We start from the raw sequence: 16,913 nt of genomic DNA, 5'->3' as shown, positions 1-16,913 counted from the left end.
TAGATAAAGTGTAAATACTGTGAGGCACTTCGAGAGTCCTTTCTGTCCCTTTCTTTCCAAGTTGTCTGCTTTTACTTGTCATCAGCTGGGCATATAAACATATCTGGCCTTGTCTTCTCTTTTTTCTGACATTTCTGTGAGGCAAGTGGATGAGACTTACAGTATCCTGAGCTCAAAATGCCAACTGAAAACACTGAAAAATGACATGGGGAAGATAGTACTGTTTCCAGTTGCATTCACAGCATTCTGTGAAACAAGGAGCAGTACTGATAGTGATAACTTTGAATAAATTCCCTAACTTTTGGACTGACAGGCATCTAGGTGGATCAATTTATACCATGGAGAACTGGATGTTCTTCATTAAGAAGCCTGTCTGGATGAGAAGTGACGTATGCTGCTCACAGCTGTTTCTGAGAGGAATGATGTAAACAGAGATGACACAGATGATGCAGAAATGATGTAACCAGCCACACAGTCAATTAAGATGGCTTTGTTTAACTAGAAATCCCATCATTAAACTTAGATGTACTGAAACTAACAAACTCAATGCAAGGCTATCATTGCTGTTTTTTTCAGATGTTTCATCACAGACATCTGCCAGACAGCTGCACAGACTCTCTGTCTGTGCTCATTTACCAAGCATTATTGCTTGCCTTCAACATACAGAGCAGTCTCCTCTTGATGGCCCGAAACTTATTTTTTTGGAAATAATTTCTCCATCTGGTTAAGTTTGTTACTTTTGTTTGATTACATTTGACTTATTTCAGCTTTGGTGTAGGCTTACTTTGTTGGTCTTCTCTTGATTTTATAAAGAATCTTTGTAATACACATGCTTTCACAGAAATTAATGGCATGGCAAGAAACTGAGTCACTGGCTTTGCAGCTCTGCTTGGCTGAAGACAACAGTCTGCAGGATTCTCCCTTGGCCACCAATCTCCCTTCAGTTCTGGAGGTTAATCTCCTTGAGGTGCTTTGGTATTCTGCTGGCTTTTAAAAGCACTTGATCTTTTTCTGGGGCTTTACCTGCAAGACTTGGCTGGGCTACCTGGAGGACAGCTCTGCTCAGGGTGGCGGTGCAAGGCCAGAGGGGCCAGACCCATGTCAGCCAAACCCTGTTTCCCTGCTAACAGTGCCCTCTCCTGGTTCTCTGCTTGTGGCTTGAGAGCCTGGACTCCTACATTCAGACTAATGAAGAAAATCAGAATGACATTAATTGCTTATTCTCTCATTGCTCCAAGTCTTTCCTAGCCTCCACAACCTTCCACCTTACTGCTGAATGGCACCATCAAATCATTGCTCTGGCCCAAAAAGCGAAGGAGGCCGTGCCTCAGAGTTCAGCATTATAACCAGCTCCATGAGTTTCCCAGCAGTTGGTGGCTTGGGGCCATGTGAATTGCTGGAGTTTTACTAGCTTGACAGCCAGAGACTTGGGACGTAGCTCCTTAGACCACATCTCCTGGTTTTCAGTCTGCGGCACTGCTCCTGGCTGCCTGTGTCTTTCATTCCCACTTGCTGACTGGACCTCTCCTAGGCTTATCCATCCTCTGCAAATTTCCATCTAATTGCTCTGCCAGGCTGCTGGAACCAAGCTAATCGCAGACCTGCAGAGCGCCCTTCCTGAGCCATGATGGGTTACTGCTGAATTCCCTCCCTGCACCCCTGAGACCTCTCACAGCCCCACGTACTCCCCTCCAGCTCGTTTTCCCCTTCCCCAGCTCATGTCGTTCTGCCGAGCAGGATCAGGTTGCTTTTGCATTGTGATTCTTGGCATCAGCCCCTCTCAGATTCATATAGCTGAGCTGTGAGCACACCAGCCAGTAGGAACAAAGCACATAAGATCACATTAAACTAACATTCAGTTCGCAAAGCCCAAATAATTTACTATATGCTACCCTGCCTAGTAAAGGGAGTAGTGGAGCTGGCTTACCCTTTTAATTTCCTTTCTCTCACTTTTGTCTACAGAAGTCTATACCATAACTTCTTGAAAAGCATTCGTGTTTATTCTGTAGCCTGTTTGTTTTTGTGCAGTATTTCTTGCAGTACACTGTAACAGTCTCCCATGTTTTGCTCGATGCCATCACTGAGCACAGACATCCAATCTGATTAGAATTTTAATTGTAGGCATGTAACTTTTCCTTCTGATCATGTTCTTACTGAGGTAAACTGATGTCTGTTGTCCTGCTGCCTGACAGCTGTCCCTTTGTAACACTTACAGCAAGCAGCATTACAAAAGTACAAAACACAGATCAAGAGCTTGGTATGCTGGTGCCCAGGTATCCCTTCACAGATGACAGATCCCACTGTGACATTCTTTCCGTGTCCCATATGAATACAATAGAGTTCCAATAAAAATATTAATAACTCAAGAGTAAGAAATGCTACAAGACTGACAGGTAATATTAGAAATTCAACAAATCAAACTTAAAGGAAGGTTCAGAAATAGACAAGCTGGTTGCTACAGGTGCTTAAGTTAACAAAACTTTAAATACTAAAGCTTGCAGTGAACTTCAACCTGTTTAAGAAGAGCATGTACCTGCTACAAATATGCTTGTCTTATATTCGGAAGGAATGAATTAGAAGAAACATTATCACTGATAAAACAAAGCAGGCTTTTGCTATATAGTGTGTGATAAAGCTGTATGCTTGAAAGCTTATCCAGTCTATTTAACTATGTCATCTGGTCTGGTAAGAGATGCTGCTTCTCCTTGTTGTTAGATCCTTAGATTGTTGTGACTACAGTAATCCCTTAATGCTTCCACAAATTACAACCTTACTTGGGATTCTCCCGAGCAGTTCACAGGCTAGCATGGGATTTATCAGTTCTGTGTTGGGTAAACAGGTTACTGAAGGCAGATGTTTCCTGCTCTTCACTAAGACACTGGGCCCCTGGTTATGGCAGTGCCATTAAATTCAGAGCTAAAAGCCATATTCACTTACACTCCATTGTGTTGTGTGCTGCAGTTTGTTACTCTGTCTGCTGGACGAACAGCTTGTAGACAATACAATGTATGAATAAGGTAACATTTTCAAGTTTCATGTCTCATTCTGAGCCAATTGCTCTGAACAAATGATCCAGTAGGAAACGTATAATTTTCTTAGTAAACAAAAAGTATGTATGCTCCACCACAATTCTGTGTGACAATCTTATGACTGATTTAAGAAGCACCATGTCTGAAAGTTACTTTTTCCACAGACAAACCAGAATGCTATTTGACACTGAGTGTATTAGGTAGGAGTCTGTAACATTTCTATTGATTTCATAGAGGAAGCAATTCTGAAGTAAATATGTCCTGTTATCCATTAATAAAAGTCAAGTTAATTGATACACATTGAGTACAGTTGCTTTCAGAGAAACATTCTACAAAGGAAGCATTGCAGATATTAATCATAAAACAATCTATTGAGTAGTATTTAAGGCATTTAAGTTTTCCCATGGTGACAAGGCTTCAACTGGGAGCACGCCCTGCATGGTGCGGTCTGCTAGCTGCCTTCCTAAAGCTGGTGTTTTAGCTTAGAGCCGAGCCTGCTAGGCAGAACTCATTGCGTTGTGAACATGTGTCACAGCAAAGAATGACTGTAGTCGTGTGTGTTTCTTGCAGCTTCGTGACGAGTTAGAAAAGGGCGAGAAGGAAAGCGCAGAGCTGCAAGAGTTCGCCAACGCCATCTTACAGCAGATAGCGGATCACTGCCCTGACATCCTGGAACAAGTCGTCAATGCGCTCGAGGAGTCGTCATGACCTCGGCCGCTAGCCCCGCTGGAGCAGCACACCAACAGCCGAGCCCAGTCAGCCCAGGAGCCACGAGAGTGGAGAGGAATGTGAAAGACAGAAAATGGAACAGAAACTTTTGGTGCACTTTTTGCAAGGAAAACAAAAACAAACAAACAAAAAAACCCTCTAAAAACTACATGCTCTCTAGGTTCTTCCAGTCTATGATTAATCAATCATGCTTATGTTCATCTTCTCACTGCTTTTCTACTTTAGCATCCAATTGCCCGCTGACTTGTTGATGGTATTGGACTTTTGGATACAGCTAAGCAGAGCTCTTCAGAGTCTCCTAATCAAACAGGGGTTCCAATGAATGCAAGAAGTTATAGTTCTTCATGAGGTTGCAGATGGGTAGCCCTTGCCTTTCATTCATTTATTGTTTTGTTGGGTTTTTTACCTCATAAAAGCTGAAAGTTTCTATTTCATAGTGCTAAAACCTAAGCTTGAGTATGCTCTGATTATGGCTCACAAATGGCCAGCATCAGCTAGCTAGCTTAGGTCACTCAGCTCACTGCCTGTCTCAATGTTTGTTATGTTCTTAAATAACATAGAGAGGAAAGGAAGGTTTCCTAATTATGTTCTTTTAGCGACTTAATCTAGCAGCTGGGAAACAAGGTAGGCATGCCAGTACTTTCTGTTTACTTAACATTAATTTTATAGTTCACTGATTTGACTCTGAAGTGCTGAGTGGGGCGTATTTTCAGATAACTGTTTTTGTCTGTTGGTTCCTCATTTTATTAGCTGAGGTTGCTCTTCATAGGTCTGTATCACCTAAATTCTCATTTTATAAAGAGATCTCCCCCTTCAAACAGGTGTCATCAACAAGTCAGATCCAAGGTTTAACTTGTATAGTTTGCCCATTGCTAATTTTTCAGGCTGTAGGCTTGTAAACTCCAGCTGCCATCAGAATAGTCTTAGGCATCTTGTACATGAGCAAATCGCATCATTTAGCTTAAAAATATAGTTTTTCAACTAATTTAGGTAAATTAGCCACACAGTTCTTACTATAATTATAAATTAATTTATTTTGGGTTAGCTTAGGTTGACAAGGAAATAGTTTGAGTTCAGAGCAAGAACCTGTTCTTATAAAGAGGAGCATCTCTGCTGGAGTTGGCACCCAGCTGAGTAGATAGGTATAAAGTCACAGCTTTAGCTAAACCAGTGCAATTCTTGTATGTATATGAGAGGCCTTCATCTTGCTCCCATCCATCTTTGTTGCTCATTAAAGCCCCTGCTGATAGGTAATATGACCTGAAATAGCAGGTCGGTTTGTCCTGGTAGCAATTCAGAATCCTATTTTATGAGTAGGACTTGGGTGTTCATTCTTGGGCTCTGCTTTAAAGAGGACACTCTTTTTTTTTTTTCCTGGCTACCAATGGTTATATGCATCTGTGGGCATCTGCAGGACAGAACTGTTTAACGTGTCCCCATGTACTCCTTAAAGGAGTTTTTCCCCTTTAGGCTTTCTCATATTACTTAAGAAAACAGGGGGAGGGGGAAAGGAGACCAAATAGCAACACAGCAGGCGATGAAATCTTGGTTTTCTATTCACCGGCTAATTATGAACCCTCTGACTCCTGCAGCCATTGCTGTAACTCTGATTTTACAACTTGTGGAAACATCAGCTGATTGCAGCGTCCATCCATCGTCTGTCTCTCAGTAAACTTCCCATTCAGAGCCTCCCGTTCAGAGTTTGATTCCATCTGACTTAGTGCATTTTGAGCTTAATCACTAAAACTGTTAGGCTAAATAAAATGTTTCAAACCCCTTCGGAAGAACTGAATTTCCTGCATCTTTCAGATTTGTAGTATAGCTCCTCTGTAGGTCTTCCACACCTTATTTTTACACTTTGAAATGACCAATTGTTTCTAACAGAAAGGAAGTCAGCAAAAGTTTCTGTAAGGGAAGATGTACCGTCTTCTTTACAACCAGTGAAAACTGTGCAAAGCTGACAACTTAGACGTCCGTAGATTATACTGTGAACTAACTAATTTGAAATGAATCATACCTTAACTCATTCTACTGTAATGAATCAGAAGCAGCAACTGTATCTGTAGCCACGTAGTTTGCTGGGTAGAAGTACCTAGGTCTCCAAAGAAGCGATGTCTCACACCTTCTCCATCTTTTGAACTGACAGTGCTTTACAGATCAGGAAATGTAACTTTATTTCTCAGTATTGTATTTGCCTGTGTCCAAAGAGTTTTGTTTGTTTGTTTTTTCCCTCGTGTAAGAGGAACATAATGGGAACCTGAATGTTTGCGAAGGGGAAATACCGGAAGACATGTAGACAGTGACTGTACATACCACTGAGCCATGCCTCATACCAGAACCACCCCTTTGGTCCTATTATTTGAGTCAGCACGATTTGATAGGAGCTGTTGTTTTGAAATCTTTCCTCTTGCTTTTTCTTCATCACCCCTAATTACTCACTCAAGGAATTTAATGCTGCCTGTAAAACCATCAGGGCCATCAGCCTAACATCATCACACTGCCACCACCACTCCTGACTATCTCATTAACTTATATGGTCAAATCTCCAGCTGCCCTGGTTCCCTGCTGTAAAACAATCCCTCTTCTGTGAGAAGCTGTGGAATTTCCCTTATCGATGGTTCAGATGACTCCTGCTTGTAAACCTCTTACTGAGATGTCCCTTGATAGTGTTCCTGCTGCAGGGGAAGGGGGAGGGATGGGAGCAAGGGGTGGTCATTTCTGGCTGTTATTTCAATTCCGTTTGTGTGCTGCGTTGCCCATACATCACAGGAAAGCTCTGAGTTTCGGCACTGGTCCTTTTGCATCTTTAACTCAGCTGCCAGCCTGAGACTGTGTTTCTTGATTGCAAAGAGCCTCAGCAAAGGCACGTTGCTGTCTGCGGGACCCATGCATGTGAAACCAGGTGAATCTCACCACTGATGCATCTCCTGGTGTCTTCCTTGAAAGGGTTTATCAAGCCCAGCCAGTTCTCACAACAGCCTTTTATCTTTTATCTGCAAGCCACACACTTGATGTTCTTCCCAGCAGGATTATTGGGCCTCTGCAAGTGTTCTTAACTGCTGTTATCTTCTTGGGCAACTTGCAACTTAAACATTGATCTTAGACCTCAGTAAAGTACTTTTCAGGGAGAGAGCAGATCTCAGTTGGGAACAGACTTCATCCAACTTGATCTATTGAATTATTTCAAATAATCTCTCTGATCCTGTGTAGATATAGATCTTGTCATGGCAAATAGTTTGAGGAACTGTGAGATCTGAGAAATGCTGCTGGCTGTGATTTCATGCTGAGTGTTACCAGCAAAAGCTTTTTTTCTTGTTTGTATGGAGTGCCACAACATTGGCCTTGGGGTAATCAACGGATTTGGTGATCATTATCCATCAAGAAACTATCTATCAGGCATATGGCAGAAAAATCATACACGTGTACTTGCCATGATGCTCTTCCAGTTGCCTAACCCTCTCCAATTCCTCTGATATCTTACATCCAGGGGTCAGCAGCCAGGAAGATGCGGTTTCCTAGCACAACAGTCCCACAGTACAGCATTTCTGGTAAATTCAGGGCCCCCTCCTAGCCTCCTGTCCAGATCCCAGTGAGCCTGGGGAAACTTACTTGTTCTTCTCTTCTTTAATGAAGTTCCATTTGCTGCAGGACTAGTGAAAGTCTTGATTGCTTCGTTGTTTTTGTTTGTTATCTTCCTATCTGTCATTGGTAGAGAAACTGGTAGAGGTAAGGACCTGAGGATCTGCCTGTAGAAAATTAAATAGATAATTTTCGCTGGGTTTGAGCTGAAAAATAGCTCAAGTCTGTAGTCCAAGCATAGTATAAAAGCTGACATCACAACCATACTTGCTGATGATATCCATGAGTCCAAGTACATATTTTTTCCTCTGAAAGCCTCATTTAAAACACTAAAAGGACATTAAAACACTAGAGGAGTTGGAGTGTGAGACTATTAGCACTATTTGCGATTGGAAGAAGATTTGGCTGGAGTGCTCCCAAACAAAGCTCTAAGCTCCTGCAATTATCTCTCACTTTGTCTGCCTTTAACCAGCTTTCCCTCTGAAAATGCCAAGCTCTTTTTGGAGCATCCAGTTTTTGCCAAGTCCAGTGGATGGAAGGCAGAGGTCATGCAATGCACGGAACTGTATGCGCCGTTTCCAGTTGCACCGCTGGAATATACCTCCCTCTATCAGATTTGCTGGTACTTTGTGGGTCTCAGTATTTTATACAAGGGAGCACTGATGTCATCATTCTTATAGGCTGTTTTCTGAACCAAAGGGGCTCCTATTTTTGTTTGTCCTTTAATTCCCACCCATTCTGCTGCTGACACTCCGTTTTTTGGGAAATTCCTACAACTGATAACAGGTTAACAGGGTTGAGCCCCCAACTCCTGGACTCATTGCCAATCGTTGCCATTGAAAGGCTCTTCACAAAGGATGTAGAGAGCCACATACCGGTATCATTGCAAAACAGATATTTCACTACATAAGTCACACACGCATCTCTCAATGACACCGATAAAATTAAAATGGAAATAGCACAATCAAGGCGTCTGATGTTAAAAGCTTTACTCAGCTCAACGTCTGCACTGGAACGGGGAAATGGGGAGGAAGCAGAAGGCAATGGATAACTAACACTGCCCCAGTGAAGCTGGTGGGGTGGAAGGGTCAGGCAGAGGGTGTTCAGCACTGCTGGCGAGAGCACCCTGCCAATCAATCTCGTCAGCACAGCAAAGAGAATGAGTGTCGGAGGGGATTTTTAAGCAAAACTATGTTTTTAATTGTTTCTTCCACATAAACGGGAGGGACCTTTTACAACAGCAAATCCTTCTGAACAAAATGGCTGTGTCCACTGACTTTTTTTAAAGAGAAAAACTGTTTCAAAACTTTTTAGTGTCAAAAGCATAAACACAGAAATCCTTTTTCCAGTGTGTGTGGTGAGTGCTGTAACCCTGTCATCAGTATCTCCTGACTTTTTCAGGGGTGTTTTTTTTTTCTCCCTGTTTTGTTTTCTGCTTGTTGATATTGTCTGTGTGGTCTTAAGGCTGGGGCAGTTACCAACAATGTGTGTCTGTTGTCGGATTAAAAAATAATAATAATAAATAAAAAAAAAAGATAGTAGTAGAACTGAAAAAGATGTGTTTTAAAAATATATAAAAATTAAGTTTCATCAAAAGGAATTCAAGTAACAAAACAACAAAGCCGTGACTCTTCCTCTCAGGACTGTACAGAAAAGGATTTGTGGGCTTATAATTATAACCAGTTGCCCTTCGTAGGCTTTTGAGGTCCAGGAGGCTTAGCCTCTTTGGAAATGTTATGAACTACGTGTTTTAAATTCGTGCTTTCCCAGTTTTAGGCTGTATGTGCCTCATGTAGGACAGAAATGGGCAGAAAGAAAGGGGATTTTGGAGATCAGTCCTTTCTGGTATCATTGAGTGTCCCCCACAGCGTGAACCACTGATGTAAATGGACCAGATGGTTTGGCCAACATGCAAGGGCCACATGCAAATGTAGTTTGGCTGTAGGCATGTGGGTCCATTTTAGAAGCAGCAATGTGAGGATAAACTGGCATGTAACATAAAGTAAAGTCCACGTATTTTGCTTTACCTGTGATAGTGGGTAAAGAACGTCCTTAAGTGAATGTATTTTTTCTTTCAAAGTTAATTAGCATGTGCTATTTATCCTCATCTTGCACTTCCTGTTTGGATCTTAATGAAGTAAACCAAGTTTGCTTTTAAGTAGATATATCCGCCTTGGTTTCTCGGTGCTTTGGTGGGTTTGTTTCTCAAAACATTATTTTTTTTTTCAATTTGGGCTGACCAAAAAAAAAAAAAAAAGGATCTCTTCACCAGTTTATTATCAAATGTGGTCATCATCTAAAATCCAAATCTGAAGTTAAATTGTACAAGTAGGCATCTTTCCTTCAATCTCCATGGGCACGACCAGGCTTCAGACCCTGTGACATACAGGTTGCCCTCAGCCTTCAGTGCGCAGCACGTGGCAGCAGCCTGGCTCAGGGTGCCTGCACCAGGCCGGTCCTGAAATGCTTATTACAGTACATCTGGGAAAGTTCTGGTGGCAAATGCCTTTATCTGTTCAGATTCTGAAGGAGGATAAAAAATGGGACCATGAACGGGGAAATAACTTCTGTGCTAGTCTAATGTGTTGCTCCGAGCTCACTAGAATAGCACGTTTCTGTTTCCCTCCAAGTCAGTATATAAATGAGGGCCCCACTCCAGGTTCTGGCTCACCAAGTGTTTGGGGGCGATCCAAAGGATCGCTCTAAGGGTTAAAAAAACTGCTGCAGGATAGGATACTCCATCCACTCTGCAGACATGGATCCCTCATTTGCTTTGGAAGAGATGTGTTGCACTTTAGTGGAGGGGGAGACGGGCTTTGGGTATGGGATCTGGTGTACTTGGATTCCTTTTGGAAATAACAGCAGCGGGAGACATTGATGTCCGTGATGCAAGTGCGCACGCTGCCTTCAACTTGTATGTGTTTTTATTGCTGGAGTCATGTTACTGACAGGATAATGAAATTGCAAAGAAAATGTGTTATATTCAACTTTGCCTTGATAATATAAACACTTTGTTCATTTTTTTTTTGTTGTTTTTTTTTCTTCTTTTTTTATTCACAGACTAAGTTCATCAGGAAATTATAAAATTATTTAAAAATTCTGTGCCGTTGTCTTCATTTTCAGCGAATCCCAATGTGTTTCTCTCAGTGACTCTCTCTTACTACACACAATCAAGTCAGAAGACCAGGTGGCTGTGGTCAGACCCACTGCCCCTCCATTCCTTTTGGGGCTGCTGTGTGTCCCTGGCAGGGTGGGTGGGCACAGGTCAGGTTGCTGCAAGTTGAATATGAACGAGCACCATTGTAGGGGTGTCCCTCATGCCCTGGGATCACACCAGCCAGGTTAAGTGGAGATGAAGCAACTGTGTTTACAGTGAGCCGTTCCCTTTGTCTCTCTCTCACCCGTTTTCCAAATAAACACGACTCCAGGTTTGCTAACAAGTGACTGAATCCCAAATGTACATTCAGCATTGAGCCTATTTCATGAGCAAGTTGTATGGACTTGGAAAGACTTAAGGTGCAAAGGCCAGCAAGGCTGCCTTACACATCATGCTCTCTGTGAGTCCTGAGCACAAGTCCTATCCCCACAGCACCATCAGCCACTGCAGAGCTGCAGCACTGTCACCAGGGGTGGCCTGTGCCCCCTGCAGCGCTGGAGGAAATGGGTTCAACCTGGTGTTCTTCTTCCAGCTGCATTTTGAGGACGCAGGAGATCGCCTGAGTAATGTCACTATAAAATCTCATTTTTCTCGCATTTCTCAACTGCTCTAAAAGAGAATAGCGTTGCAAAACCAGGTCCCAGTGGTAGAACAATGTCCATTTTCAACGCACTCCACCAGATTCTCTGCAGCTATCCCAAAGCCCTGGGAGATGACTTCCCCACATCAGGACAATTCCTAATGAATTTCACTTGTAAAGCCTCTCCGTTTCTTCCCTCTTTTGTCTGTCCACATAGCAGATTTTTCTCTGGGATGTTCTGCTGGCCACGTCCTTCCTGCTCACTGTAGATTTATCATTTTGAGGGGCCCTTCAGATCCCAACTGTTTCTGTGTCGATGACCTCACACACTACAGCAAAAAGCCCCCCAGTCTCAGTGCCTGCAGAGTCCCTTCACTGCTAATTGGATCCCTATCACTTGGTCTTCAATCAAATGCATAAAGCTGCATGTGGAAAAAGGATACACAGGGATTAAGGGTCTCAGGAGCTTTGAGAGGAAGAACCCGTTGGCCTTTCGGTGCCTCGTCTGCTTTGTGTTCGGGTGAGTGTCTGGCCAGGAAGGGCCTTCACGATTTCAATCAGGCCAGGGTGTGCCTGGCTTACAGGGGAGCCCAGATGAGCTGAATGAAAACACATGCCACATAAATTTAACTGATTGCTGTACAATGATGGGCTGGCGAGTGGTCCCAGTGTCCCATCCCAGGACAAGCACAGGGCAAGGAGGTGTGGGCAGCAGGGCTGTGGGCCTGCAGGGCCCGGCTGGGCCTGGCTGCTCTGTGAGCTGCTCGCCATGTCCCCACAGGCAGGCTCCTATTTGGGATGGCCCCTAACAATAACTCTGTTTGTGCCACGAAGCAAAGATGCCAAATCCCATTTGTGCATTTGTGCTTCAGGTTACATTTCATGGGTTGTGCAGTAAAACGCAACAAGGCATCTAAATAAAATTGTCCGTGTTGACTGCAGTTAGCAAGACAAAAAACAGGCAAGGCCACAGTAGAGATGGAAAATGATCAGCCCTGTGATCAAACACACACAGAATGTTTTACAGTGTTTTCCTCTCTCACTTGGTGTGCATTGCAAAGGTGGGTTAGAGTGCAAGGGGCCTCACAGAGCAGCCTCATGTCCCCATGTATCTTTCTCAGGAGCATCACACTTGCCCCTGTCTCATCTCTAAATTGAACCAGCCAGGGAAATTGCTGAAACCACCTCAGAGAGTCACTGGGACAAGCAATGTATCTTGGAGCTCCTGTTTCCAACAGCATTTCTGCTGCCCTGGTTCCTTTTGCTTATGCAGACTGATGCTACAGGGACACATCAGCTGTACTGTGCATGTGCAGGATTACCCAAAACAGTCATTGCAAACTAATTGCCTGAGCTAATGAGGTGATCTGCATATGGCTAATGACCTTTAGGCTGGGGCTTTGAGATGTTGAGTAGACATTCTTCTCACTGGGCTTCAGGATGTTTAAAAACCGTGGGCCAATGGCCAAAATCTGCCTTTTGCTGTTTCACAAGGCCCTAAAACTAAAGAAAGGGATCACGCCTCAAGAAAGCAAATGCATTGTATCTGCACATTATGAAAACATTTGTTAAAAAAAAATTCTTTGTCAAGCAGCCAGAGCCAAACATCTTCTGAATACACTGATGATCCATCTGGTCAGTGAGCCAGCTGGGCCCTGCAAGGCTGAAGCAGCAGAGCTACAGCCAGTGGTTCTGTGAGCGTGGGCCTAAAATCTGGGTGTTTATAAGTGTGTGATCAGTCACATTTGCCAAAGAGTTACAACTGCAAACTCTAGGATGGTCCTGGATGAGTCACCAAGAAGTTATATATTAGGCCCAGGATCTGCAGTCCTTTCGCATGTCACTCTATCCGTGGGAACTCAGCTCCCGAAATGTCTGCGGATGCAAACCTCGTGACACAGCAAGTTACATCACTTGGTTTCCTTCTGTGTTGGGAAAAAGGAAGGGCTGCTGACCCAACTCAGAGCCCCTCCTAAAAAGATTTTTGTTCAGCTGGAGTAAACCCTTCATTTTCTGTAATGTCTCACCGTTTGGAGAACCACAAGCCTTGGAATGTATACGAATGCTCTTAAACTCTGTTATATAACACATGGAAACTGTGTTTAGCTTCAGACAATGCATCATCTGTAGCCCAACACAGTGACGCACAAGTGTGTGTGTATCTCTGTGCATCTGTGTACATCTGTGCAATAGAATACGTATGTATATACATACAGCTGCACAATGGAAACCATGTTTAAAGGATACTAAGCTCGCAGTGCCAAAGGTCTGGAACTTGGAAAGTACATGACTCCATGCCTGATGGGTCTATGATGCAATTTTTGGTTATGCATTTACACAACCAAATTTTAAAGAATGATAGAATCAGAATCGTTTGAGTTGGAAGGGACTCTAAAAGGCCATCTGGTCCAAACCCCCTGCAGGGAACAGGGACACCCACAGCTAGATCAGATTGCTCAGAGCTCCATCCAGTTTTAGTGTCTCCAGGGATGAGACATCCATCCATTATTTTTTTTCCTGGACCTTTCCTTCATTATATGTGCAGGATGAACTGATTTCTTCAAACCAGCAATTACATAAGCCTCAGCACTGAGGTTATCCGTGCTTTTCTCAAGGCCACCAGTTCTGGATTGCAAACCTCTCGTTACTTTGATTCTGTAAATTGTCCCTCACATCAGTGACCTACAACACCAAGAGGCTGCCCCTATAAAGAAAGAATTGCCTCAGAGAAAGAATTGCCATATTTTTCAGGAGATGTAAATCCAAATCTGCTTTGTCTTGAGTCTGAAATGAATCAGATCCTGACATTTGGGAAGACACAGACTTCAAATTCCACAGCTTAGAAGTGCCTAGAGCAGGGATTTAGTCTGGCAGAGCATACAAAAATATATCATCCAGATCCAGAGCTAAAATGGGGATCATCTCTCTGTTTCTTTGTTTAGGTCAATCAGAAAAATCTATTCTGGGGCTATATGCATCAAGCACCTACTTGGGTGCTTTTGCAGCTTAGTTTTGCAAGTGTAAAAATGTGGTCAAATTCCCTTTAGCCACACACCTGTACCTGCCCAAGCCTTCAGCCTGCATTGGTGCTTGTCTCCTGCTCATAGCTGAGCTGTCTGACCCTCCTCCACCAAACAGGTGCCAGGGATGTGCAAGACCACAAAGCCCCCACAGCTCAGCAGCTCACAATGTGAGCGCCCTGATCCTACCTCACACCTGGGCTGAGGACAGCCTGCACATAGGCACCTCCCCACGCTTGGGTCTTTGAACCTGAACTGTCCCCACCTTGGTTTCTATTACCAGAACCCTCTCCTATAGCAAGTAACTCATCTGAGTTTGTGAGGGAACTAAAGACTTAGCAGGGCAGGGGGAAGATCCGGTTTGATGTTAATGTGGAGCATTAGTGATGGTCTTCCTCTGCTCTTCCTGTCTCTGGTGGCGATTGTTAAAGTTTGAACAAAGGTGTGCCTATAAGGATATTCTGAATTACTGCTCCCAAACTCAGGGTACGCACTGACACCTCTCACTGCAGCCAAGGAGCACAGTGTGGCCTCAGGGCTGTTTGCTGTCCAAGCTGCAGCCAGGCCATGGCAATGCCTACTCGAGCCAGCATGCTGTTTACAGGAGCGCATTTTGTGCATTGCTTACTATGGAACAGATCAAATACACAAGCTCAAGAACTCCACCTTGGACGAGCAGCCTGCAGCCTGGGCATTTCCAGAAGTCACTTGATGTTAGATACAAAACCCTCCCTAAGTCGCTTCCAGCAGCAAATCCCACTCTGTTCTTAGGAAACAGCATTGTGCTATTGTGAGTGGGGATGAATGCAAGGCTCTGGCCAAAGTGTGGCGCTTGCAGCTGGCTCTGCCTGTCCTGGGCAGTGCACAGCTGGGGCAGACCAACTTCCTTAGAGGTGCTCAGCAAAAGATAGGAATCTCCCACTGAAGATGGCAGTGAGATTGTTTGGCCCTCCTTTACCTTCCTTCTTTGTTGTTGTTGCTGCTTTTTAATTTAATGCTTTCTAGTATCCTGCAGCTGAGGTGGTAGCAGAGCTTGGCCCCATTCCCAAGATGTCCTTTTTGTCCATGGTGAATACTCATGTTTTTGCAATCTCAGGGCTCCCGGAGGAGTAAAATGGGCCAGGAGAAGTGAGGAGCCACACTGTTATTTTGATTCTCTGAATAGAAGTAGGCCTTCCAACAGAGAAACGTATGGACGAACGGGAATTTCAGCCATGGATGATATACAGCCATGGCAAGGCCTTCCTGCTTGGAAGCTAACTCACTTCCAATTTTTTAGTACTGTCAGTTTTTGGTGCATCTCAGAAAACAGTGCCTATTTTTTTACTTTATGCTTAACAGTTCTGGATTTCAATAAGGTGGTTTGCTGGTTACTTTTGTTGGCCCACAAAGTTATCATCAGATGGATGTGGCAAATGGAGGAACTGCAGGCCAGAGCAAGGGGTGTTGCTGGTCCTCAAGACAGAAACCGAACTGCTCTGCCCACTCTGGCTTCTGCACGCCTTGGGATTGCTTCCCGTCATACAGTGCTGTGAGGTCACCAGGGTTTTTCGCAATGATTTGAGGCTGAGCTGGGCACAGTGACTTCAAGGTGACAGTGGAAGGCTGCTCCGGGCACTTACAGCTGGAGGCTTTCATTTGATCACACTGTGAGTAAAGCAATGACTCCTAAAAACAACAGCAGCAGCACAACTATTTATGTTCAGCTGTCGGAAGAGTAGATCAAAGCTATCTATAGAGCTGCAGACAACATCACCACGGATGACCGAGAGGCTCCCTTTGTGTGAGGTGACAGACTGGAGCATGACTTCATTGGGTAACCAGTCTAAGGCCCACACAGCAAAGTCATCCCAGCTAACGCTGACCCAGAGCTTTTCTTTGCGTTTGCTTACAGCTGAGCAGCGACAGGGGTTAGGGAGGATGACGCCAACTTTCCCTGTTTTTGTTTTTCTGGTAGGAGACCTTGTTCAGCACAACAGTATCACTTGTGCTCATCATTACGTGTGCAGCCTTCAGATGCTATCTCAGCAAGTTCAGACATGATGGAGACCTTTGAGCCGCGTGGCTGTGGGGTGTGTTGCAGCCTCGTGTTGTGTGGAATCGTTTGGGAACCCCATGGCCGTGTGAGGAGTCAGGGAGGCAGCAATGGCATCTTGCCCAGTTCAGAACCAGACCCAAAGCTCTTCCTGCTGCTCTGGTGTCTCAAAGCATATCCTCACTGAAGTGCTGACACCATCATCTGCCAAAAGGGAAAAGCTAAGGACCTTTAAGAAAAGGTAAAAGGGCAAACTAACAAAACAAACTAACAATTAGAGCTCATCTCCTCCCTTGCCCTCACCGTGTCTCTGTCCACACCACCACCTGCAGCTCAGTTCAACAGCTCAGTCCAATAAAAAGGGCAAGAGCAGCCTGCAAGTTTAGCTGCTGTGTGCTTGGGAAGGTTCCCGTAGCAATCTGACAAAGAATTGTGTGGTCACCCCTAACACACAACTACATGTATTCTTTAAGTACCACCAGAGATAGGTCTGGGCCCTTTGCATCCAACAGTTCACTCATTCTCTGCAGATCTCCCTGCATAGGTTATTCACACTTCTACAGAATGGATTACAGACCAACCCCATACTGAAGGTGTTAAACAAGACATTATAATCTTTCATGATGTTTGGTTCTTCAAATCACAGCTCCTGAAGTCCTGCAATGGAAACAACATTTGCACTTTTGTACAATTGCATGTACAAAAATAAAAAAGCCAAAAGCCTCCTAAGTGAAAACAAGGCCTTGTGCGTGAGAGCAAATATTATGTTTGGGAGCATGAATCA

The 16,913-nt window shown here is 44.0% G+C and overlaps 1 protein-coding gene across 6 annotated transcripts in view; it reads left to right on the top strand.

Annotated features, from left to right (window-relative positions):
* ERC1 (ELKS/RAB6-interacting/CAST family member 1) overlaps positions 1 to 10,358 on the top strand; it is a 274,077-nt gene extending 263,719 nt beyond the window's left edge. For all 6 annotated transcript variants that reach the window (XM_015865493.2, XM_015865524.2, XM_015865513.2 and 3 more), the window contains one exon: positions 3,600 to 10,358. In XM_015865493.2, the coding sequence (XP_015720979.1) occupies positions 3,600 to 3,737 (138 nt within the window). In that variant the 3' untranslated portion in view covers positions 3,738 to 10,358. The remainder of the gene's footprint in view (positions 1 to 3,599) is intronic.
* The last annotated feature ends 6,555 nt before the right edge of the window (positions 10,359 to 16,913 follow it).

Source organism: Coturnix japonica, chromosome 1 (genome assembly GCF_001577835.2).
Source record: "Coturnix japonica isolate 7356 chromosome 1, Coturnix japonica 2.1, whole genome shotgun sequence".
Lineage (NCBI taxonomy): Eukaryota > Metazoa > Chordata > Aves > Galliformes > Phasianidae > Coturnix > Coturnix japonica.
The sequence above is the reverse complement of the archived record's forward strand: the minus strand, read 5'-3'. Positions and strand labels throughout refer to the sequence as shown.